This window comes from Penaeus monodon, chromosome 9, assembly GCF_015228065.2.
Source record: "Penaeus monodon isolate SGIC_2016 chromosome 9, NSTDA_Pmon_1, whole genome shotgun sequence".
In the NCBI taxonomy this organism is placed as follows: Eukaryota; Metazoa; Arthropoda; class Malacostraca; order Decapoda; family Penaeidae; genus Penaeus; species Penaeus monodon.
Window position 1 is genome coordinate 53358720 of NC_051394.1, and position 25000 is coordinate 53383719.

Consider the following 25000-nt stretch of genomic DNA (forward strand, 5'->3'; position numbering starts at 1 on the left):
ATAACACGCAGTTGGTAAAATAATCCTGACAAAAGGGTGCCCGGACGCCCAACACCGATGCTCTTTTGTTTCCCGTCTCGGGCCGCAGTTCCTCGGGGTTTATTGATCCCAGTTGTAAACACACCATGGCAGGAGTCGGAGGGGAAGGACCGCTCCTCCTCGCCCTTTCCTCCTCGTTCCTCCTCCCGAGCGTGAATGGCAAGCCCTCGACGGGGACGGATCTCGAAATAGACGAGAAGTACCAGAACACGCATAGGATTGACAGCCTGAACATCCTCTTATACACCTTTTTACTGATCCTAACCGTGGTGACGATATGGATCTTCAAATACCGAAGGGCAAGGTATTTGCACGAGACCGGCCTGGCTGTCATTTACGGTGAGGGTTTTTGCCTTTTCCTTCCTCTTTTTCCTCCGTTATACTGGGGGATTAATGAATGGTAGTTACGTGGTTGCCTCAAGGGGTAATTTTTTCCCCCCCCAATCTGCGTCGTTTCGAGGGGAGACTCGAGGCGTCGGGAAATTTCGAGAATTGTTTCTTTGGGAATTATTTTGCGTTTTCTTTCTTTTTCTTTTTCTTTTTTTTTCTAACATGTGGATGAATTCGTATTTTGAAAGAGGGAAAAGGGAGTAATGGAGGGAATTTTGCTTCTGTAGATTTATATATTGTCTTGTAAGTCTTGTTTACTTAGTTCTTAGCATGATGTAATAGATGATTTTTTGGGATTTGAAAAGGAATGAATATTCAGTGTGATACATAATGATATATAATGTGTTTTTCCTAATTAGAAATGTGGCTTGTGATTTTTTGAAGGTAACAAGTTCCAAAGTTAGTATTAAATATAGAACTGATGAGTTTTGATATTTATAGTATTCATTACCCAGAGCAACACACCCTCCAGAGACCCAAAACCAGAGTATCATGTGAACCAAAAAATCCAAACCATGCCTTTCCTACCTTTTATTTATTCCCCAGACAGGGATAGCAATCCCCCCTGTACCCCCCCTCCCCCTTTCATTAGCACTTTGTGCCAACTGCCACATTAATTTTGTATTGAAAACACAACATTAAGAACTGTGAGGGTGTTGTGCACTTAGTCTCTGAACAGTGATATGTAGTAGATAATCTTTTGTTATTTCACAGGAAATATGAGGCTGCAGCAGCTGTACCTGTATTGTTTATAACTCTATTTCTTATGCTCTATAAGATGGCATTGACAATTTCCCTCTATCTCTGTTTTGCTCTCTGTAATACATTAACCTGTAGTAAAAACAGTTTGTCATTCTGAAATCCCAGTGAGTAATTATTTTAGGATTGATAACAAAATGTGTAGTTAACTGTATATTGATTATGTATTACAATCTTTTGACATGTATAATACAAGCTAAATAATACATGGCCCTGATAGATGTAGGACTTGAAAGACATTTTTCTTACATGGGAAAAAAAACTCCATTTACAAGTATTAAAATTATCTAACCTGAGAAATTTGTGATAATGGGAAAATGGGTAATTCTTTGCAATGTGGATGCACTCCCCAGAGGCTAAGTCCCCAACTCCACATCACAGTATCTATTTAACAATCTAGGTTGCTGTGACTGGGCATACCCTCCTGGCTCTGTCCGAAGGGAAGGTTGATGGAGGCTCTGTCCTCCAACACCCTCTACGAAACACAGTTTTAACCTCGGTATGCATGGCAAAATGGAGCTGAAACTTGTTTAGTGTTCACTTATGATCATTTTAGTTCACTGACATTGTGTACAGTAAAAGTGCTCTTGTTAATTAGAGTGGCACTACATTTAGCAGTTCCCAAGGCTTCCATATCTGTCGGTGCTCAAGCAAAGGCCGGATGATCTCCTATTTGGGAAGATAGAACTCAAAGGCTTCCCCTAGAAAATTGTCCAAGTAATTAATGTTACCAACAGCAATGCACAGAGGTAAAGGGAAATGGACACCACCATCTCATAGAGCATAAGAAATAGGTTATAAATAACACAGGTAGAGCTGCTGTGGCCTTATATTTACAGTGAAATGAGGAAAATATCCAGTGTATATTGGAGACTAAGTCCACTGTCCACTACTGTTTTCAAGTTTATCTAGGCTTGAAGTAAAATTTTAAGGTTTGAGAAAGTGTATGAAATCACTTATTTTCACTTGCATCATTCACCTCATAGATATAGGGTATGTAATGCTAAATCTGTATGGTCCAAATGCCTCATTAGGTATTGAATATAATGCTAAAATGAAGATCTAGAAAAAAAAAATGTTGGTCTAAGCTGGAAGTGTGAATGACTCACCAGCACTGGTTTTCCTTGTTTTTGTGGATGAGAAGAAGAATAAGAAATTATTACATTGCACCATTGATTTAAAGAAATGTGAGGACTGCACCATTATTTGAGTTTAAAGGATTTATGCTCTTGACATTTTACAGGCTCAGATATGTAGATCCTTTCCTATATTTATATGCATTTACTTCATGCTTAAATGATATACTTCAGATTGATATTCTCACCCTCTTATCAGTGGTGTTATCTTATCTAAAAATCTTGGACATTTATCAGATTATGTCAACCACATTGGAGGTGCTTTCTTATCAGGAACTGTCTGCCAAGAAGCACTCGTCAGGTGATTGCAAATGGAATTACTGGTTCCAAACAAAACTAAATAGAATATGTATTAACTTTCCATAACTCTCCATAATACAGGCAATGGTAGATAGAGAATTTTAGATATGTGTAGTATGTAAACATTTCTTTTTAGCAGACTTTTTAGAATCTACAAAGAGATGTGCAGACAGATTATGTACCTTTATATGATAAAGAAAATTAAAGGATTCTATTATTATTATTATTGTTGATGATGATGATCTTCTTCTTCTTCTTCTTCTTCTTCTTCTTCTTCTTCTTCTTCTTCTTCTTCTTCTTCTTCTTCTTCTCCTCCTCCTCCTCTCCTCCTCCTCCTCCTCCTCCTCCTCCTCCTCCTCCTCCTCCTCTTCCTTGTCTTCTTTTCTTCCTCTTCTTTTTCTTCATGTCTGCTTTATCTTCGTTCTTCCTTCTTTCTTTTGAAATTATTACTGGTTATTATTATTTTTGTTGATGTCACTCAATCACTCACACACTCACTCACTCTCTCAGTCTCTCAGTCTCTCAGTCTCTCACTCACTCACTCACTCACTCACTCACACACTCACTCACACACTCACTCACACTCACTCACTCACCCACCCTCTCACTCACTCACTCACTCACTCACTCACTCACTCACTCACTCACCCCTCACCCACCCACCCACCCACCCACCCACCCACCCACCCACCCACCCACCCACCCACCCACCCACCCACCCACTCACTCACTCACTCACTCACTCACTCACTCACTCACTCTCTCTCTCTCTCTCTCTCTCTCTCTCTCTCTCTACTCTCTCTGCTCTCTCTCCTCACTCACTCACTCACTCACTCACTCACCCACTCACTCACTCACTCACTCACTCACCACTCACCCACCCACCCACCCACCCACCCACCCACCCACCCACCCACCCACCCCCAAACCCACTCACTCACTCACTCACTCACTCACCATCACTCACCCACCCACCCACCATCCACCCACCCACTCACTCACTCACTCACTCACTCACTCACTAATTCACTCACTCACCCACTCACTCACCCACCCACCCACTCACTCACTCACTCACTCACTCACTCACTAAAACTTGTACTAATTGTACAAGTTTTATATAATGTGTATATTGATTGGTTATCCTGTGTACAAGTCTCACAGATTATTATTCAAGATGTATATTTGTTTGGGTGCATTTTGTAAAGAAGTCATTTTTGGAACAATTTTCTTCATTAGAGATTTTAAGTCCTCATTAAGTTACCATGAATGAGAGGGAGGATATTGACTATGCATAGAAATAGGAGACTAAAATTACAAGAAAAATTTAAAGGTAAAGTAGATGAAGGTATGTAGGCCTAAAAAAAATTATGAAAAAGAAATAGCTTTGTAACACATTACTTAGAGTAAAGACAAGAGATTAAAGCATTTTTACAAGATTCTCAATACATGATTAATCCTCGTTAATTAAAGTCCCAAATGCCTGTTTACCACAGCAGATGCCTGGACTGCTACTTATTCAGTTGCAACATAAATAGCAAACTGTGCCTCTTAAATTTATTAACGATCATTGTGCCTTTCCCCCCGCACATGCCACTCCCCCTCCCCCCCAACTTAGCAGAAACTTTGACAAATGCTGTTAGTCTTCCTTCTCCATTTAATTGAGTTGTATCACATGCGCATACCTGGCCAGAAATGGTTATAGGAAATACTACCATAGAAGTGTGTCTGAAGGAATTTGATACTGTCACCCTATATGCAGCTACAGAGGTGCAGTCCTTTCTATTCACTACCCAGTGTTGCCAATGTGCTGATTGCCAGGTTGATGTCTGTAGCCAGAACATAGCCCAATGCCAGTAGGGGTGCAATGCTGAGTGATGGACTTGATTTTCCCATTGGTTAAAGAAAGTTGCAGAATTTTAAATGTGGGCCAAGGTTTGAGTATGGAAGATTGGTGACTGAATTTCCTCCAAAATGCAGTCTTTATTCTGCTACGGATTACCGTAAGGCTAATAGATTCTGTTCTTGGACTCGCTCTTATTCACATTTCCTAACCCCTCCGTACCTGGCTGCTCATCTAGGTAAATGCAACTGGAAAATGATGACTGCTAGATACCCAGTAATGTGATATTTCTTCTCCCAAACTGTGTTTGTTTCTCATTATATCTTGATGGTATTGGTGAAGACACTGATAATGGGTTCAGCAAAATTGAGCTGCTATTTAACTCTGAGGTGGAGAAATCCTCTGTAGTGTCAGTCATAAGCTCTGACAGTCACTAAAGATTTAGGTTCATGAATGATTTTTTTTTTCCTTTCTTTTTTTGCAATTTCAATTTCACTCAGGAAATTCTTTTGATGCACCCTTCCAAAGACCCAATGGGCCTTCACAATATGCCAGATGCTCTATATCTGATTCCCAAATTAAATTCGTTATTGAACACGTCTTTATGTTTATAGATATATTTATTTTTAAATTATGGAATTTTTCCAGACATAGAACATCAGTATTTATTGCTCAGTAACTAATCCTGACCTTTGCTTCAAAATGTTTTTCCTTCCCCAGGTTTGATAGTTGGAGCCATCCTGAGGTACAGCGGGGACAACACCCCAGTCAGCCACATGGTGGTTGACCCCAAAGAGCCACAGACCTACTATGGGGATGCCCCTCCAGATACCCTCTGGTTGAAGTACGGAGGTGAGAATGGAGTGGATATGTGTTGGGGATTAATATGTGTATGTGTTTTTGTATTGAGGTTTATGGTCTGTGATTTAGATGTTTTGATTTTGTGGTTGCTGTACTTGTAGATGGTTTATCTGTTTGCTATTTCAAGAGGTTCCAATCACATAGAGTCCATGATAAAGGTTGTTGATCATAAAGGGGAGTTTGGAATAAACCATATTTCACTCCCACTCACCATTGTTTTCGGTTTTATGTGCATATATACAGCAGACATACAGTGAATATAACATTTATTACATATGTTGAGAATGGACAGAGGGAATGAGCAAAATCCAGTGAGAAGGTGTGACACTCTTCAAGGTGTGGTCATGAGAAAACCGTGACCCAGAATGCCTTGATTATGTTGACCACAGAATTGTGATCATGGTCCCTGAGTTTTGACCGAATGCTTGAGTTTTCTTGTGTTGGTGTAAGTATGAAAATTTAGGGAAAACTATTTTGCTTTATAGAGCTCTTCAGTATCCCATGAAAGTGTATGTGAGAAAGTCACTGGGAACTCTGCACCTTCAGGAAATTCAGAAGTTGTGGAGGCATTGAATAATTGAATTATCCAATGACAGGATATGAGATTGAGATGCCCATTGGTTTTATAAGGTCCATGAATTTGATTATATTTTTCTGATTTAAGTAAAGATGCTATACTTGCAAAAAATAATCTTTCCAGATAAAGAGTCATCTTTTCACCATGCTTACATCAACCAGTTAACTTTAACCAATGCTAAAGGTAGTTCTTTTCTACTAGGGTAAACTCATGCATTTTCTTCCATGTAGATATTTTTCATAGCTCATATCCACTTTCTTTTGGGTGTCTGAGAAAGGTGTAGGGGAAAGAGTAAATAAAAAGGTGGAGGTAGATGGGAAGGACAAAGGGAGGGCAGAAGGTGGAGGAGGTGGCGTGGGTGAGACATGCGCCACTTGTTACTCTTTCTTTTTTCGAGCATTCACTGATTCTCTTCATGTCATCTTTGACTTCCTTTTATTTGTTACCCATAGTGGATATGGTAAATGAATTGTGATCATGAGACAAAGTTATTAGAGAGAATCAAAAATTCAGCAAAGGTTGCTACACAGACCTGACTCACTCAGTCTACACAAATATTGTTTCCAGAATTTAGGAAAGCTTTATTCAGAGGTTAAGAAACATATTTTGATAGAAATTTTCAGAGGAAAATTGCCTTTATTATATACATATAGACTGCCAGAATCCCCTTTATTTTTCATGCTACTACATGTAATAACCAAAAAAAAAAAAAAAAAATGGTATAAAGGTTAGTTTAGGAACATCGTGACAGTAAGTTTGAAATGAGTGATTTGTTTGACCCCAAATGTTGTGTCTGGCCCTAAGGTCTGATCATAATACCGTCTTCAGATGCGCACAAGCGTATATGTTTTAGGTCTACAATCAGGGCTACAATACATTGGATAGATACATATTGGCATTTCGTTTCAATTAGTTTGCTTCTGTTGTGTAATGTTTTATGGTGTCTTCCACATTTTGGATACATAGACAGACAGGCAGATGTTCATTGGTGTGAAAGTTATCAGTCTTCTTTTTATTATTATTGTTGTTATTATTGTTATTGTTATAGTTATAATTATAGTTATAATTATAGTTATAGTTATAGTTATAGTTATAGTTATAGTTATGAATATGATTATGTGTATTGTATGTTATTGTTATGTGATTATATATATATTATGATATGATTATATTATATTATTATTATTATTATTCAGAATGAATCTCGTATGCTAATAAGAACCTGAGTTCCATAGAATATGAGGTATATGTTTTTATCTTTCATGCTTATTGTTTTCAAAAAAGCTTAAAATTTGTAATACATTTCGTTTATCCCCCTTTTCAGGTAATATAAATGCCAGCCAGAACAGAACATACGCGTATTCTTTCAGGGGAGAGATTCCTGAAAGCTTAGAAGATGAGATTGTTCAGAAGGTATGTTCAGATTTTTTTTTTTCTGTGATGGATGTAACAGAAAATACTTTTTGTTAATTAAGCAAGGAGCAATATTATCAGTTTATTTAAGTTTTTGGTTTTAGGTGTACACTGGCATCTGTGTATGTAAGAGGGATTTATATTTTGGAATGAATGCTGTTTATTAGACTAGAAAGGTTTATATCAAAGTTCAATATTTGAGCTTTACATAGGCTTGAGTTATTTTGAATATATTCTCATGCTTCCTAGATTGTGTATGTTTATGCTTCATTGGTCACCTTAGCCAAATATTATGGTTGGGTGATATCCTTCTGTGTTTGGTTCCATGCTTCTTCTGTGTGTTGCCTCCTCCTGTTTCTGAAAATATCCGGCCAAACGTACTGAATCTTGCCTCTCTTTCAGGCTACTTTTGATCCTGAAATCTTCTTCAACATTTTGCTGCCTCCCATCATCTTCAGTGCTGGCTACAGTCTCAAGAGGGTATGTGTGGAATCAAGGAGAAAAAGACTCCTTTTTTTTTCTTCTTCTTTTTTTCTTTTTCTTTTTTTATGAAATAGGGAAGATGAAATAGGTAAGGATGTTCTGTCAACTAGTTTATTTTTGTCATTACTCTTGATCAAAGATATCCAGAGTGATTACATTTGAAAGTTTATTAATTGTATAGTTTACAAGCTTATTTTCTCTTGCAAATGCTAATATTCATCAATTAATAAGCACAGATTTTTTTTTTTCCAATCTTGTGGTTTGTTTTGTTAACTTTTCTTCACTGTATTAATGCATTATATTTGGAGAATTCTTTGAGTTTGACATTATATGCTGGTGAAAAGTCATCCCATCATATTTTTTAGGAATCTTTTTGCATTTCACATGAATTTATTCCATTTATTACCTATTCTTTTTATCTCCATCTACTCTCATTGTCACTTTCTTTCTCTTCCTTCCAGAGACATTTCTTCAAGAACCTGGGTGCCATTTTCACATTTGCCTTTCTGGGGACAACCATATCAACTTTTGTAGTTGGGTAAGCTGTTGCTGTTGTACATGTCTCCACCTATTTAAGCCCAATTTTATGGATTTTTTTCCCCTTTTCTTTTCACAAAGTGTTCATTTCTATTTCAGTGCATATAGTTTCTACAGCCAAAGGATGATTAATGTAATGATATGTGAATAGGAATGGAAGAATAAGCATACAGCTTCTGTATATCATGTGTTGGAGAGGGAGATCACTTCTTTGCATGGTTCTCATCATGAGAGAGTGAGAGGCCTTGGAATTATGGTGCAAATGAGTGGTAAATCTCGGAAACAAAGATAGATAAGAGGCAGTATAAATATTACAAGTAAATATCAGTTCATATTAACATTATTATTATTTTATTATTGTTAACACCTGCACACACACACACACACATATGCACACATACACACACATACACGCATACAAGCATACAAGCATACAAGCATACAAGCATACACACATACACACATACACACATACACACATACACACACAACACACACACACACACACACACACACACACACACACACACACACACACACACACACACACACAACAGACACACACACACATACAGACACCACACACACACCTACAGACACACACAACACATACAGACACCACAACACACACACATACAGACACACACACACACCCACACACACACACAGACACACACACACACACACACACACACATACACATACACACACACATACACATACACATACACACACACACACACATACACACACACACACACACATACACACACACACACACACACACACACCATTATTATTATTTATTATTATTATTTTTTTTTTTTTTTTTTATAGTAGAATACATGGATAAGCAATTTACACTATTTAAAAAAACTGATTGTACCTTCTCACAAAAAGGTTTTCAGGAGCACAAACCTTTAAGTAAGGTATGACATTAACTCCTTACACCTCTATGGTTTTCCTTTGTTTCAGTGGCTTAGTGTATGGCTTCTTATGGCTGTTGAGCTCAAGCTTCTCATTCATCGACTGCCTTTTATTCGGCGCTCTCATCTCTGCCACCGACCCGGTCACCGTGTTGGCCATCTTCTCCGACCTCCACGTGGATGTCAATCTGTATGCCCTGGTGTTTGGGGGCCAGTCGTGGTTTGTCTCAGACGTCAGTTTGGCATTGTTTTTATTGATACGTTGTTATTGTATTATTATTATTATTTATTTATTATTATTATTATTATTATTATTATTATTATTATTAATTTTTTTTTTTTTTTTTTTTTTTTTTTTTTTACAAGGTATTTTTTTTGCCAATTATGGGTTTTAAAAGTTTGTTTTGAATTATTTTCCATTGTATTTCCTCTTTTATTATTATTTTTTTCCTTTTCTCCTTCTTTCCTTTTCTTTCCCCCTTTTTTTCAATTTCTCCCTCTACTCCTAAACCTCTCTTTCCTTTATTTTTTATTTATTTATTTTTTTTCTTTATCTTAATAATTTAGCCTCTTGTCTGTTTCTGCTTTAATCCCCTTTTCTCAAAAATATTTGTCAGTGGTTTCCCCACTGCCTCCATACTCATTGCTTCTTGCTCTCTTTGTCACCAGTGCGATTGAAAGTTATGGCAGTGCCAGTGGAGGCTTTGAGACGTCAGCCTTCTTCCTGGCCATCCTCAATTTCCTGTGGATCTTCAGCATGTCATTCCTCATCGGCTCAGTCATGGGCTGCCTCACCGCCATCCTCACCAAGTTCACACGCCTTAAGGACTTCCCGCTGCTGGAGACGGCGCTCTTCGTCCTCATGTCATACTCTACCTTCCTCATGGCAGAGGCAGCGGACTTGACAGGTAAAGGGATAAAAAGGAAGGGGGGCAGGGGGAGGGTCAAGCCTTGGTGGGCAGGGATAGGGGCCAAGGTACTGAGGTATGTGGCCGGTGTGGGTGTTTGGCTGGACGTTCTTGATGATGAAAGGTCATAATATCTAGTACTAATTGCCTGGCAGTCTTTTTGCCACAGTCAGACCTACACAATCACAGACCCTTTAAATCTGCCCTAATTATGAGATGTATCAGGGCTAATACAAAAATAAAAACAAAATATTTAAAAAAATTAGAATTTTTTTTTTCATATGATAAATCTCAACGAATCCCAGTGAGCAGAGAAGTAGTAGATGTATGCTTGCCATCATCACTTTAGGTATACTGAGTCAAAAGTGGGGCCTTCTTCAGGAAGACTCACCCACCCTCTACCTCCCCAGACACTCCTAATACATGACGCAGTTGCTTTTGACTCAGTTTAACTACTCACTTTAACTTGGAGTGGGGAATGGCTGGGTCTGGGAAGGATGGATACATTTTATATGGGTGTATCATAGTGACAGTTTGTTAGTTATAAGTATACTCCTAGTATGTTAATAGCAGATTGTTTTATATATATATATATATATAATATATATATATATATATATATATATATATATATATATATATATATATATATATATATATATATATATATATTTTATTGTACAAAAAGATTCCAGTTTTGGATCTACTTGGTAGAAATAGAAGGAATGAAATTCAAAAATATTACACCCAAATTTTTCAGGTATTGTGGCTGTGCTCTTCTGTGGAATCTGCCAAGCCCACTACACCTATAACAACCTGTCTGCGGAGAGTCGCGTTGCTACCAAGACACTGTTCGAACTCCTCAATTTCCTCTCAGAAAACTTTATCTTCTCATACATTGGGGTTTCCATGTTCACCTTCGACCACCACAAGTGGGACGTGGGATTCATCTCCATCGCCTTCGTAGCCATTATTGCCGGGCGCTTCATGTGCGTCTACCCTCTCTCCTTCCTGCTGAACCTTGGTCGCACTCCCAAGATCCCCATCAACTTCATGAACATGTTGTTCTTCTCGGGTGAGGCAAATGGACAGTTCTGTTGAAGTGGTTTGAGTCCTGAGTTTTGTTAGTTACTGGGTATTATTATTTTTTTTTTTTCTTTTTTTACTGCTATGGTTATTGTCATTTTTGTTGTCAGTTGTATGATTGATATGATTGTTTTTTATTTAGTTATATTGTTACTTTTCTCAGTAAATAGCCAAGAGAATCAAAAATGAAAAGAATATATATTATCAGCATCATTTACATAAATGTGTTTTCTAAAAAAAGAATTTCTTTCATATCACCACCAATATAGGTCTCAGAGGAGCCATAGCCTTTGCACTTGCCATTCGCAACACCAGCAGCACTGCACGGAAGGCCATCCTAACCACAACGTCGCTGATAGTCATAATTACTGTTATATTATGCGGCGGCCTCACCACCCAGGTTCTCTCATGGCTTGGGATACCGTGAGTCGAAAAATGTGTTTTAGTGGTGCTTTTTTTTCATTAGTTATTAGTGTAGTGTAGTAATGTTTTGTTATCACATATGGTCTTTTTGTTTGTCTTTTCTCTTTCCCCTTAGTTTTACTAATTTGTTTGATGTTCAAAACTTGAGTCTTCCACTCACACTCGTCTGTGGTATCTCTTCTCTTCCCTTTTAGTTTCTTCTTTTCTTGTCTCTTCCCTTCTCTTTTTTTTTCTCTCTCCTCTCCTCTCTTCTCTCTTCTCCTCACTCCCCTCTTCTCTTGTCACTTCTCACATCTGACTATTTACATCCCAGTGCCTCTTCTCAGTTCCAGTGGACCTCATTCTTACTTATATAAGTCACAACCTGATGTGTATAATATCTGTCTGATTTTTTTTTTAGTTCAGAATATTTGACTTGGTTCCATGAATCATGATTATCTCCTAATTTCACGGACAAAGTTGCTGGGCATACTTTCAGGTAAAACCTCTTTTGGTGCTTCTCAGTGCTTTACTAAATTGAAAAAAAAGGAAAAAATGTGTGCATAGTTCAATGACTGTAAGCCATTTATTACATTAACCACATAGGGTAAGAAGTGGTAGTAGTGCAGATTATATGAACGGTAGTGCACTTTTAGAATGGAGAGTAAACAGGAGATATATCGAGTAAGCATGACGTAAGATTGCTGCAATGGATTTCTTAAGGCCCTATCGCACTAATACTTTTTCCTACAATTTTTGTGTTTCTGGCCGTATAGAGGATCTATACAACCAGAATGTATTTTATCAGTTGATTATATTAAGTCTCTTTAAAATAATGTGATATAAATTTATGAGAACGCTTTTGTGCCTCCTGGGACCTCGCTCGGATGGCACCATGTTTATTTCCATGGGCACTGTGTTTGCTGCTTTGGTAGTGTGATAGGTTCAGTCCATTTGCATTCAGAAAGTTCACATGGAAATGCAAAACTTGATGGGAAAAGTGCTTGTATGAAAAGACCTTTAAAAAATTCTTTGTTTGATGAATTATTTGCTTGGAAAACTTTTAAGACAAAGCAATGGCTCGTACATGGAAGACGTCTTATTCACTTTTATATATATATATATATATATATATATATATATATATATATATATATATATATATATTTTTTTTTTTTTTTTTTTTTTTTTTTTTTTTTTTTTTTTTTTTTTTTTTTTTTTTTTTTTTTTTTTTAGAAGAGTAGCTAATTGGTGTACAAATTTTTTTTGGTAATTACAGAAATGTTCTTCCTAGAGTTTGTTGAAAATGGCAACAAGAAACATTGACCATTGACTTACACAGACAAAGGTGGAACTATAAGTAAAAAGCTTCACTCAAACTCTTGAAAGAAGGATGAAATTTGTGATTAATAATTATTAGGTCCCCATAGTGAAAATTAGATATCAAATAAAATATTACCTAGTCCTTTGGTATGTTTTCTTACATATGAAACAGTGGAAAGTGACATCAGATACAACAGAAGAATATGTCTACTGGTTATAGTTGTAAATAGCAGGGAAGGAACAAGGAGTCATATGAACACACATTTGCTGTTATTTGATTCTGTATCATCATTCCCCTACTAAGCTTTTGGTAGGAAAGTGAAGCTGGTATATTGATGCAGTGAAGGGTAGGCTAACAGAAAAGAAAAGAAAAAGATAGATTTTAATAAACAAATACAATGGATGTGAACTAGTGTGTGGCTTTCAGCAGATTAGGTACATTGAAAGTGAATTGGTATGCCATAAAAAAAAATTAAGAAGTGGATGCTACATTTGTTGGAGATGAGCTTGTATGTGGAAATCATGTCAAACAAAATGCAAGTAGAACAAAAAAACACGAATATGGCATATTCGTGTGTTTTCTTGTACTTCCCTTCATTGTTCTACTTGTAATGAGCTTGTATGTACTAGCAACATCATACCCTTATTGCTTTGCATTCCTATTTTGGTTTACCAGATGATTTGTGTGTGTATGTTGTGAGAGTGTAGCTCCAATAATGTTTTTAAAATGTGTGACTTGCTTCAATAGATGTTTTGGAGTTGAAAAGCATTTATTAAATGACATTACATTAATTTGTGTGTCCCTGCCTTTTTTTTTTTTTTTAATAAAATTCCTATTTTAACAAGCCCTGCTTATAAACATGCATTACTTGTATGCTTAAGAAACTGAGTATTCAGTGTGTTTGCCATTGCAAAAGTGGTTATACTTCCCTCCCAGTACAAAGTATGTGGAGTCAGGACTATCTAGGAAGCAGATCCAACAAGTATGGAAGTTGGGTTATTGCTGTGTCAACAAATGGATTACAGAAGATGTATTAACCCATTTGCGTTTTATTTTTAGGGTTGATGTGGAGGATGATGAGACCCACCACCTAAACACATCGTTCCAGCCAATCAGAAATGTAAGTAGGAATTAAAATCTAGATTGCTTCAGTTTTCTATCCTTTGTTTATTTATTTTACTTAATTTTTATGATATTTTTTCATTCTTTTTATTTTCCATAATTTTTTTTTTTTTTTCTTTTTTTTTTTTACCATAGATTTTAAGTTGAGCAAGCTTTTAACCCTCTCACAAATATGCAGGAATAATCCTGTGGTCTCGAATTTTAAAATGCAATTGCATATTACCACAGTGACTCAGAGAAGCACTAAGGATGTTTGCATGTATCTCTCTCCTTGTTTTTAGCTGCATGTGAGAGGGTTAGGAAGGAGTTACAAAATTTGCCGCCCAAGGTTTGGAATTTTTTGTGCGTTCCAGTGTTATTATGTGGCATTGCAAGAGATGGTAAGCCACCAATATTGACATACCATGCATTCACCCAACCTTCAAGAATCGTCTGCAATTTGACCTGGTTTTTGCTACATAGTGTAGGACCATTGTATGCACATTTATAATTTTTTTGTGTGTTTTTTATTCTTTTCTTTTCTTTTTTGAATAATGTGTTGGATTCATAACTTCAGAAGAAAATATATAAAAAAAACAAAGATATTGACTTCTGGAAAATATCAGAGGTCAAAGTACTTGAATGAAGTGGGTTTCCAAAATTGTTGTGGATCATTATATTTGTCATGCATTATGTTTGTAATTCCCAATGTGATAAGACCCCCAGAGTTATGTAGATGCTAAGAGTGCATTTTTATATTTTTCTTTTATGCCAGGCAAAACTTGGTGATTTTATTTACTGATTCATTATTGTTATTATTATTATTATTTTTTTACTAAGCTACTTCCCCTTTTTTCTCAGTTATTCATTGTTATTACTTTCTTTCATATATATTTTCAGTCCGTTGTGTTTCCTTCAATCTGTTTCCCCTTTGTTTTCGTATGGCCAATGGCAGTGTCAGTCACTGAAATGCTCCCTGCGTGGCACGTGTTTCTCATTTCACAAGACACTCACACCTTGTATTAAGATTTTCAGTAAGGCAGGAAGGTAGCCGGCATTGCTTTAGTATAAATATCCATCCGCATTGGACGCAGCACAGTAAGGTTTGGTTGGCACTGGTTTGTAGCACTTAAGCACAGTTCTCTTTCCAGGTGTTTGTGTAGAATAAAGAGTGTATTTACCTAGTTAAGGAGTTTCATGATATATAGATTACTTTTCTCTTTTTTTTCTCTTTTTTTTTTTTCTTTTTTTCTTTTTTTTTTCTTTTTTTTATGGCAGCTTATTAAGTACTTCATATATTTATTGTTTTTCTATATGAGTTTTTACAATTAAAAAGTCCATCAAAACGTGTTTTGTTTTGATGTTTCAGGATTACAAAAGCATTGACGAAGGCAGGGTACGTAACCAACCTTTTTGTTTTTATTTCTCCGTCCCTTGCATGGGGAATGGCTCGTAGTAAGTAGACATCCCCGACTATGTAAGCCCATCTTGAGTATTTATTTTTTACTTCCTCAGTTTAGTTTCACAAAGCTTATTCTTTCCCTTGTGTATAAGCTGTTTATTTTATTTTTTTATTTCTTTTCTATATTTTGTTTTCGTGTATTTGTGCTTGTCCGTGGTGCTTTTATGTATGTTATGTTGGCTCTTATTTCATTGTTTCTTTATCACCTGACAGTGTATTTAGCTTAAATTGCAGCGATGCATGATAATATGTTAGTTAGATGAAAGTTCACTACAGTACCCAACTCTTACATGATATTCCGACTGACACGCGAAGCTAACCATTACAGATTTTTGGCAGTGACATATTGAGGACATTGTCATTGATTTTTTACAAGATAAAAGCACTTGTTTTTGAGAGCATTATTGTTATTTCTTTGTTTTTCTGTTTTTTTATCTAATAGTAGAGTTGTAGTTTTTTGTGTGTGTGCCAGATCCAAAAGGTGCCACGTATGGAGTATCTATTTTTTTTTTTCCGTTCGTGTTTTCTTTGTTTTCAAGATCCAAAGAAGGGGACATGGTTTGTTATTTGTACATTTGGTCTTCTTTATTTCCCTCCCCCCCCCTCCTTTTATTTGTGTGTTTATATATTTTTTCTTGGTGTTATTTTTACTTTGTGAAGTAATGACCGGAAAACTGTTACCAAGTCTTAGACCCAAATGGAGTGCAGTATTCCCTTCTTATCCCTCTCCTCAAAGAAAGAAAAAAAAGCTTATAGAGAAAAAAAAATTGGTGACTGTGTTTGCTACATTGTTTACTCCCTGTGTGTTGTAGCATAGATGAAAAAAATAAAGGTCTTGTGTTTGCTATATGAACTACGTTTCTTTAATGGTGAACGGTGTCAAGGCTGAGGTATCATTATTTATTTTCATTTTTGTTTATTTATTTTTTCCCCTCAGTGCATTCATTGCTTGTATATCATTCCTTTTATGGAAAATGTTGATCAGACATCTGAATGCTTTGTAGATTTCTGATCCAAAGTATTTTAATATTAGAACTGTAAATGTTTTTAACAAACTGATTTACTTGATACTGGATAATTAAGAAGCAAATGTAAAATATCAGGGTGGAAGTTTTTTTTTTTTTTTTTCCCCACTCTCTCCCATGAATTTTGGGTACTTTTTGTGTATTATTTCTCCACTCAGTCACTAAACCTCATTCACTGTTGAATTATCTGACAGAAAAACTCAACTTGCGTTCCAAATTCGTAACTTCCCCTCTCTCTTTCAGAAAGCCATTTAGCGTAGGTGAATTGTCTTCCAAATTAAACAAAGTAAAATCAGTAGCCTTCATGGTTGTTTTCAGTATATTTTGCATTAGTACTTAAATTTTCTCTCTTGTGCTTTCAAAATAACAGACTCATTTTCAGTGTTACAATGATGTTGGGTATAACATAGTAGGTAGATTTGATCAGATTTTGTAAAAAGTTTGTGTGGTAATGGTTGAAGCAGGAAATTGAAGGATGTGGTGATACTGCATCTTCATTCTATTTAGCCTTCCAACTGGAAATGCCAGAGCCTGTTCTAATGTGTTTAATCTTGAAGTCTGAATTTTATATATATCTGTAGGAGTGGTACAATTGCATGAGTAGCAATGCCAAAGCTATGCAAAGTAGGTATAGTCCTATTGTTCCATTGTTGATAGGCTTGAAATTATGAATTGAATACTTTCTTGACTATGATGATAATCTAACACAGATAAATTTTTGTTTTTTTTATGGTCCAAGATGCAGGAAGATAACATTTTCCTTATCAAGCAATACCATTATTTCTTAACCCAGTAATGACTTTCAATAAAGTTAGGCAATGACAGGTGTTCATTAGTTTGCTCAGCTCCATGCTTGGATGATTGTCTGGCTTGCAATAGTGCACATGAGACCTCACTAATGATTGGGACATTAACTCATGATGTGATAAGGCATCACCCGTGATCATCACATATGATTATTCACCATAGCATCACCTATCATCAGTGGGTAAAACTCTGCTCTGAAGATTTAACATTTTACTCTACTAGGCTAAAATTTAAACCAAGATTTTTCCCTCATTTCCCTTATTGGAGGCAGTAACGACAGGTAAAATCTTGGATGGAGAAGGTGCGAAAAATTGGTGCACACTTCTCCAGACCCTAGCCAGTTATTCCAACTGGTGATCAGACTTGCAAGACCTCATTCCAGCAATCAGGATGTGGATTCATGATGTGATAGGTCACTTGTTGCCAATGCCATAGTGTTATTAACACAGTTATTATATATTAACACATTGTCATTATTGTATGTATTGGTAAATGCTTATGATTTATATTATATAGCACTAATTGTGAATGCTAATATTAATGTTCCTTGTAGTGCAAGATAATAGCACTACCAGAAATCTCAGGATCATATAACTAATTATTTGTATATTTTTTTATATATTATTATTATTATTATTTATTATTTTTTTTTTTTATTTTTTGTAATGCTCCTTTCTCAGATCAGAAACTAATTTTGCTAAGGATCTGCTTGAAACAAACAACAATGATGCCATACCATGCAGCTTATCTTTATGCTCTTTGTGTATGTATGTATCTTACAATTGTTATTTTATTTCATATGAACTTTGTATATAGTCAAGATTCCAAATATGTGCTGAAAAACTTGACGAAGCTACTTACACAACCAGTGAAAAAAATGAAAAGAGAAATAAATCTGGCCCCAGTGGTTACTGCTTATAGTACTAATCACGCTGCGACAATGCAAACCTGTCACTGTAAATATTGCTTATGTTACGGCTGCATCCACTTTGAGCCTTCTCCAAGGACAACGTGCTTCTTTTTTTAATGGAGACTTAAACAGAAGTTCTGCATCTCTACTGATGAAGATGGGGGTCCGTGGCTCGTGAGTCTGCTCGTAAGAGGAACAGACAAACGGAGATGATGCAAGAATGAGAAGTGTTTGGCCGGAGACCTGCAGTCCTTGATGCAGTTTAGAACCCTTAACTTCTGTCGCTGACTGCATGCATTACAAACTTTATTCCAGTTTATTGTTTGTGAAAACATTGAGATGCAGTGACGTAGGTTAATTAGAATACTGATATAGAAAAAAAAGGAAACTAGTGTTGTCCTATTGGCAGGTAAGAGGTGTTATGACTTTCAAGTAGGAAGAAGCTCATGGTTAATGGATGTAAAGAAGTGCATAAGAAAATTTGAAGTATAATGTAAGGTGATTTGTCAATTATTTTATAGTTTGTATTTTTTTTTTTTTTTTTTTTTTTTTCTTTTTTCTTTTTCTTTTTCTTTTTTTTCTTTTTCTTATGTTAAATGAAATACTGAAATGTCACAGTGCATATATGTTATACTTTTCCAGAGTGACTAGTTGACAGATTGGTAAATGTAATGGTTTTTGTTTGCATACAGAAAAATTATTAAATCTAGATAGCGAGTGAGTTTTGTGCCTAGTCAACGTAAAAGAAGAATTTATTATTTGTTTTAGAAGAGTAAGTAAAGTCAGAAGAATCAACAATGCTTGCATAGTTAGTTAACTTTGATAGGCACTAATAGATTTAAGTTGCAGATGGTTGGTGAGAATGTATTAATATGTGGCTGAGCATATGTATGTTATTTGATTCTTTAAAGGCTGGACACCTTTGTTTCCAAACATTGTGTGAAACTTTGCCCAAAACGTGTCACAAATATGCCAGAAACATGCCATAAATATGTAACAGAAAATGTTATGAAAATGTATTATGCAATGTCTAATGACTTTCGTGGTAAATTATCAAACCTGTCTTAAGCTTACATGCAGTTGACACACGTCTTGATTGCAGGATTCTCATCACTATGGTGGCAGTTAACCCATTGCCGTAGGGAAATGTGCATGCCAAACTGGACTGGGCTCCAGGCGCTGCGCTTGCCAGAAATATAAAGCTCATGAACAATATCTTTTTGCTGCTGGCTGTAATTATGGCTGTGCAAATTACAGTTATAAGATGAAGGAAACTAAAAGAGAATTTAGAGCCTGTTGTGGAAGGATTTATCTCCTTATTGATCAAAGGCAGAATCAAACAAGGACCCTAGCTGTTTAGCATGCAGTAGAGCAGCCATGTGCACCATGGCCCAATGTTTGTTATAATTCAAGAGCCAGTGAATTAACCCAGTAATGGTGGGTAAAGCCTACTTTGCTGTGATTTTTCTCTATCATGCAATGGTATATCATCTATCACCTGGGTTATGATCTACTGGCCACAGTAGAAACTGATGGATGTCAATCAAGCACTACATCTGGCTCACTCTGTTATTGGAGACAGAAGGCTATGTTTGTCTGGATGCAGGCAGTTGGCTTTTTTTTTTTTTCCCTGAGTTACCAGGAAGCATATTGGGATCCTGTTGACCTCAGTGAATAAAAATGCAACTAAACTTTGATATTAGTCTTGTGTTTTATATGGTTGTCTGTAATCTGATCTTCTGCCAGTATGTTCATCTTTTTTGCCATAACTAACAAGTTTTATAAGGGAAAATAAGTTTTGATAAAAAATATTTGTTGAAAATAGGCTTACCTAAGAGAGAAGCATTGTATTCTCAAGCCCACCATTGAAGGGATTAGCATGCAAGCAAACATTTTCACATCAGTGTTTGAAACAATATTTTTAGTGTCCAAGCCTTTATGTAGGACCCGTCTCTTACTTTCATCAGTGGGTTTATTGTTGTTATATGGAAGTAGGTCATTTTTTCTTTTATATATGTATTTTATGAAAATATTTTAGAATATACTTAAAATCCTTGACTGAAAGTTGGAAGTATCTGTTGAGATTCAGTGTGCTGATAACTTCAAAAATCTGGTTTACCAAACAGCCTTGAAAAGAGAGAATGAAGGAATAAGATAAATAGAAAAAGTAGAGCAACTCTTGCATATTTTAAACATTGGAATGGCACTGATCAACCACACAACTAAACTTGTGATATAGAAAAAAAGTTTGTCTCAAACACAAGAACTCATTTTCCTTTGATCGAAAAATGAACCTATGGAATAAATGCCAAGAATAAGTTTTGCTAGCAAACCATTAACGTTTATATTTATTGAAAATAAGGAAATAAGAGTTGATGTGAAAGAAATGTATTCTTATCCATACATTAGCTGTATGTTGCTTGGGTGTTTGTGTTGCAGAACAGAAAGGGATTACCGTGGTTTCTCCTTGCTGCAGTGAGTCCTTATTTTATAATCAACAGAGTAAACTTGATTTAATTTCTTGTGATTTATTTAGTATGGCTAACTGTGGAAGTAGAAGGGTGGCCACTTTCTCTATGCTGAAAATGAGAGTTCTTGCATTACGAGAATTGTGTGTTGGGATTATATACTTTGAATGTACAGTTGCTGTCAGAAGTCTTGTTCTTCCACAAAATCTTGGAAAGAATGTCATTGTGATGCAAAATTGGTATTGCATATTTTTTTGGGGGGGACACCTGCACATATTTTTTTTTTTTTTTTAATATTGCTTTAAATATTTGCTTTTTTTCTTGATTACAGTGTGGAGTTTATATGAATTTTATAGTTATGTGATATACATATTTTTTTTTCTACAGAAGTCATTTATGGTAATATGTAAAGTTGACAAGTCAGTTTGTTACTTTATGCTTTTTGAGTTTCAGCTTTGACTTTATTTTCTAAACTTATAAAAGTGGATTCATCATTGATTCTTTTCTATGCCTATTACTTAAGAGGTATATTTGTTTTAGATTATTAAAAATGCAAATGCTTGTACGTGAATCATGCGCACACGCACACACGCACACGCACACGCACACGCACACGCACACGCACACGCACACGCACACACACACACACACACACACACACACACACACACACACACACACACACACACACACACACACACACACACACACATATATTATACATTTACCCCCACACACTCACACTCATCTACACCCACCTACACCCACCCCCACACCTATACCCACAGCTACATCTGTCCCCACTTCCACACTAAAACCAACACCCATCTCCTCCTCACACCTATTTCCACACTTACCCCTACACCCACACCAACACCCACCCCCACACCCACCCCCACACTTACACCCTACTGAACCTCTACACTTACACCCAACTGGACCCCCACATATACACCCAACTGAACCCAAATGCTTATACCTGCTCCTCCCCACACACGTGCACCCTCTCCCACCCACAGGTGAGGGAGAGAAAAGAAAAATGAATGAATTCACTAATGACTAGTAATGTTGATGAAAATATTAACGAAAATTCTTTCTTCACTTTTAAGATCATAATCTGACTAGTACTGACTTCCCCATCATTTTTAATATTTGTATATTTTATTTTTTTTCCATTACCTCTAGGGTCCAGGGGCGGAGGATGGGGGAGACGGCCCTGCCGAGGGGACCGGCAGCAGCTCAAGCAAGTACGAGAAGGCCTGGCTGTTCCGCATCTGGTCGCAGTTTGACGTGAGGTTCATGAAGCCTTTCCTGACCAACAGCCGCCCCACTCTGCTAGACACGACGCCCCTCTGCTGCGCCCCCTTAGCGAGGCTCCTGACCACAACCGAACAGCTGACGCAGGTAAGTGGCTAATTCCCACCCATCCCCTTTACCCCCTATCAAGGTTTTAGATCTAATGGTCCTTCATTATTCCTTATTTCAAGATAATCCACTCATGATTGAGTTTTTTTTTTTGTGTGTGTGTGCTATTTTTGTGATGTCTTTTGTGATTATTATTATATGTAAACTTTTGTGGTTCAGATGATCCCTTTTGTTGCCCAAATCCTTCTGAAGTTTGAGCAAAGAGGTAGAAATGTGCCATTGATTAAAGGTTCAAAGAAATGTCAAGAATGTTGCTGTTTTCCCTCCCTGTAAGAGAAGTGCTTGTGTTCCCTGATACATATAGATGCGTTCATATTCTACAGGATAAATAAAGGTTAGACAAAGTAAACCCAAGCAAAGGAATTCCAATACTTTACAAAATTTGTTTCATATACTTATAGCACATTATAATCTCCAGAACTTCAGATGCTAAGATTTGAGTGGCAGTGTCCTCTCTTGTTACAAATATGCACTTTCCTTTGTGGCTGAATTAGCCTGAGCCTTCCTTTCAGCATTCTCTGAGTGAGTTTTATCAGGACGAAGTGTGGGATAAAGACTGGTGGCTTGATACAGAGGCATAGTATAGTAAGATGTAAGAATGATCATGGGTTTTACGACAAAATTAAGAAATTGATATCTGATCTTGCCTAAGAATTCTGTTGTTGTTAGAGTATCATCACCAGAATTTCCGTGCAAGATTTCGAGAAATTAAAGAAGGAAAAGGTTTAAAGACTTCAGGCATGAATAGAAGTTGTGGATAATCACTTAGCATTTTATTGATATCGCATTTCCAGTCATTTTCTATTCCAAGCTAAAACCACACAATCCAACATTGGTGCTTCTTGAAATTAGCATGTTCCTGGTTCCCCCAAAATGTTCCATCCTCCACCCTGTTATCTCCCATGCATCCACTAAACTTGCTTGATTGCCTCCACCTACCCCAAGAGCATAACATCCACTAACACTATGGCATCCCTATGTCTTTCTGTCTCTCTCTCTTCCTCTCCCACTCTGTCTCTTTCTAAGTGTTCAAATTGACTCGGACTGTGCCTTATTTCAGCAGCTTTACACCTCGCTTTCCTCCCTGGCTGACCAAGAGGAGGAGGAGGAGGACTGGCGCGGCTATTCCTTGTCTGAAAACTTGTCCTCCTCGTATTCCTCGTGTGTGTCTGGCCGTCTCCCCGAGCCCAGACGCTATCAGGGAGAGCCCTTTTTGTAGCTTGCGTGGATTCATATCTAGTCCTAGGATTAAGCTTGAAACACGCTTGTGCACTGCATGAGGTTTGCAAAAAAAAAAAAGGTTATCTAATACAGTCCTGCCAGATGAGGGAGTCACATTGTCCCCTTTAACATCCTGGAGTTTCAGAACAAATTGATTGGATGTAGAAATGTTTTTGTTTTTTGTTTTATCCTCTCTCTGCTGTTCATGTGTTTATTATATTTCACAGATGTTCACCTATTCAAGGCGGTAGATGTGTAAGCTTATAGGTGGAGATATCTTAGAACAAGATCTGTATGTGGCTGTTTTATGGGAATCAGTCATTAGTGCTTAATTCTTTTATAACTTTTATCATGATTTTAGTACATAGTTATATTTAAGAGATAGTACAATATTTTATTTGTGTGTGTTCTTCTTTAAACACATGTTCATTCATCCACATATAGGATGAATAAAGTATGTAAAAAGAATGAGTTCATTTTGTTATTTACCCCTCTTTTTTATTATGTGTTTGGATATTAAAACAAAGCATATTTTAGGCTTTCACATGAAAGGTGGTGAATCAGTCAATTTTGTTATGTTTGATGTTTTTTAATTTTTAATTTTATTTCTTCATTTATTTATTTTTTATGTTTGGATTTGTCATTTTACGTGTATTTCTCTCTGTTTTTTTATATATCTATGTATTTTTCTTTTTATTGTTCCTTCATTCATTCTCTTTTTTCTTTTCTCATATTGATCAGACAGGTTGGAATATGTAATGCAGTTAATTAGGCTAGAAATTCAGAAATTCAGACTTGTTACAGAGAGGTCTGATCTTGTGATTTTATTTTTGTACATATCTCACCCTTCTGCACTTTATGTATATACTGTACATATTACACTCTCTTCCCCTTTCATGGTAAGATTTGTTTATATCATGAGGATCTTTACCAGCATATCAAGATGGGTAATCAAAGAAGAATCACCCAGAATTTATAACACTTTGAAAGTAGTCTAGACAAAGGTGTGGGACAGGGAAGGCATGGTGAATTCTGTAATTGGTATGAGTGTTATCCATTATAGATGTAATGAGGCAATTTGGGTTTAGAGGTGAAGGTTTATTGTGATTTTGATATTCTTAAATTTCTTGTAGTGAGTTATTAGGGTAATTACAAAGAAGAGAAGAAGTAAAACTAATATAAATGGATGTGATATTTGTCATTATTATTTGAGAGAATGTAGAGTTATGTGGATCTGTTTTTGTATGATTTTGGTTATATTTTGTTTTCTAAATGTATTTTCCTAGTTTTCATGTTACTGATTGCTATAGACAAGGACACATACAAGGGAATAATGAAGGGTGAACCACAATGAAGTTTCCTACTCAAACCAAAGAAAATTTTAAGGGGTGAAGATACACTTCATTTAAAACAGACAAGGTCATAACAGGGTTTTCTGTAGAAACCAATGTTTAATGATGAGCAAGAGGCATCAGTATATTGCATAAAATCAGTGCTAAAAATAACTTTTAGTCATGTTGGCTGAACACTGTGGAAATGACTCATGAATCATAATTAATGAAACACCTGTTACTTTAACATGTGTAATGATTTATTC

The 25000-nt window shown here is 36.3% G+C and overlaps 1 protein-coding gene across 1 annotated transcript in view; it reads left to right on the plus strand.

Moving 5' to 3' along the window:
- LOC119577261 (sodium/hydrogen exchanger 7-like) overlaps positions 1-25000 on the plus strand; it is a 35926-nt gene that overhangs the window by 517 nt on the left and 10409 nt on the right. Inside the window, exons 1-12 of the mRNA XM_037925011.1 lie at positions 1-378; positions 5188-5319; positions 7230-7318; positions 7721-7798; positions 8263-8339; positions 9314-9474; positions 9903-10172; positions 10933-11247; positions 11528-11681; positions 14044-14104; positions 15455-15481; positions 21943-22161. The exon at positions 1-378 is cut by the window's left edge and continues 517 nt beyond it. Coding sequence (XP_037780939.1) covers positions 126-378; positions 5188-5319; positions 7230-7318; positions 7721-7798; positions 8263-8339; positions 9314-9474; positions 9903-10172; positions 10933-11247; positions 11528-11681; positions 14044-14104; positions 15455-15481; positions 21943-22161 — 1836 coding nt within the window. The 5' untranslated portion in view covers positions 1-125. The remainder of the gene's footprint in view (positions 379-5187; positions 5320-7229; positions 7319-7720; positions 7799-8262; positions 8340-9313; positions 9475-9902; positions 10173-10932; positions 11248-11527; positions 11682-14043; positions 14105-15454; positions 15482-21942; positions 22162-25000) is intronic.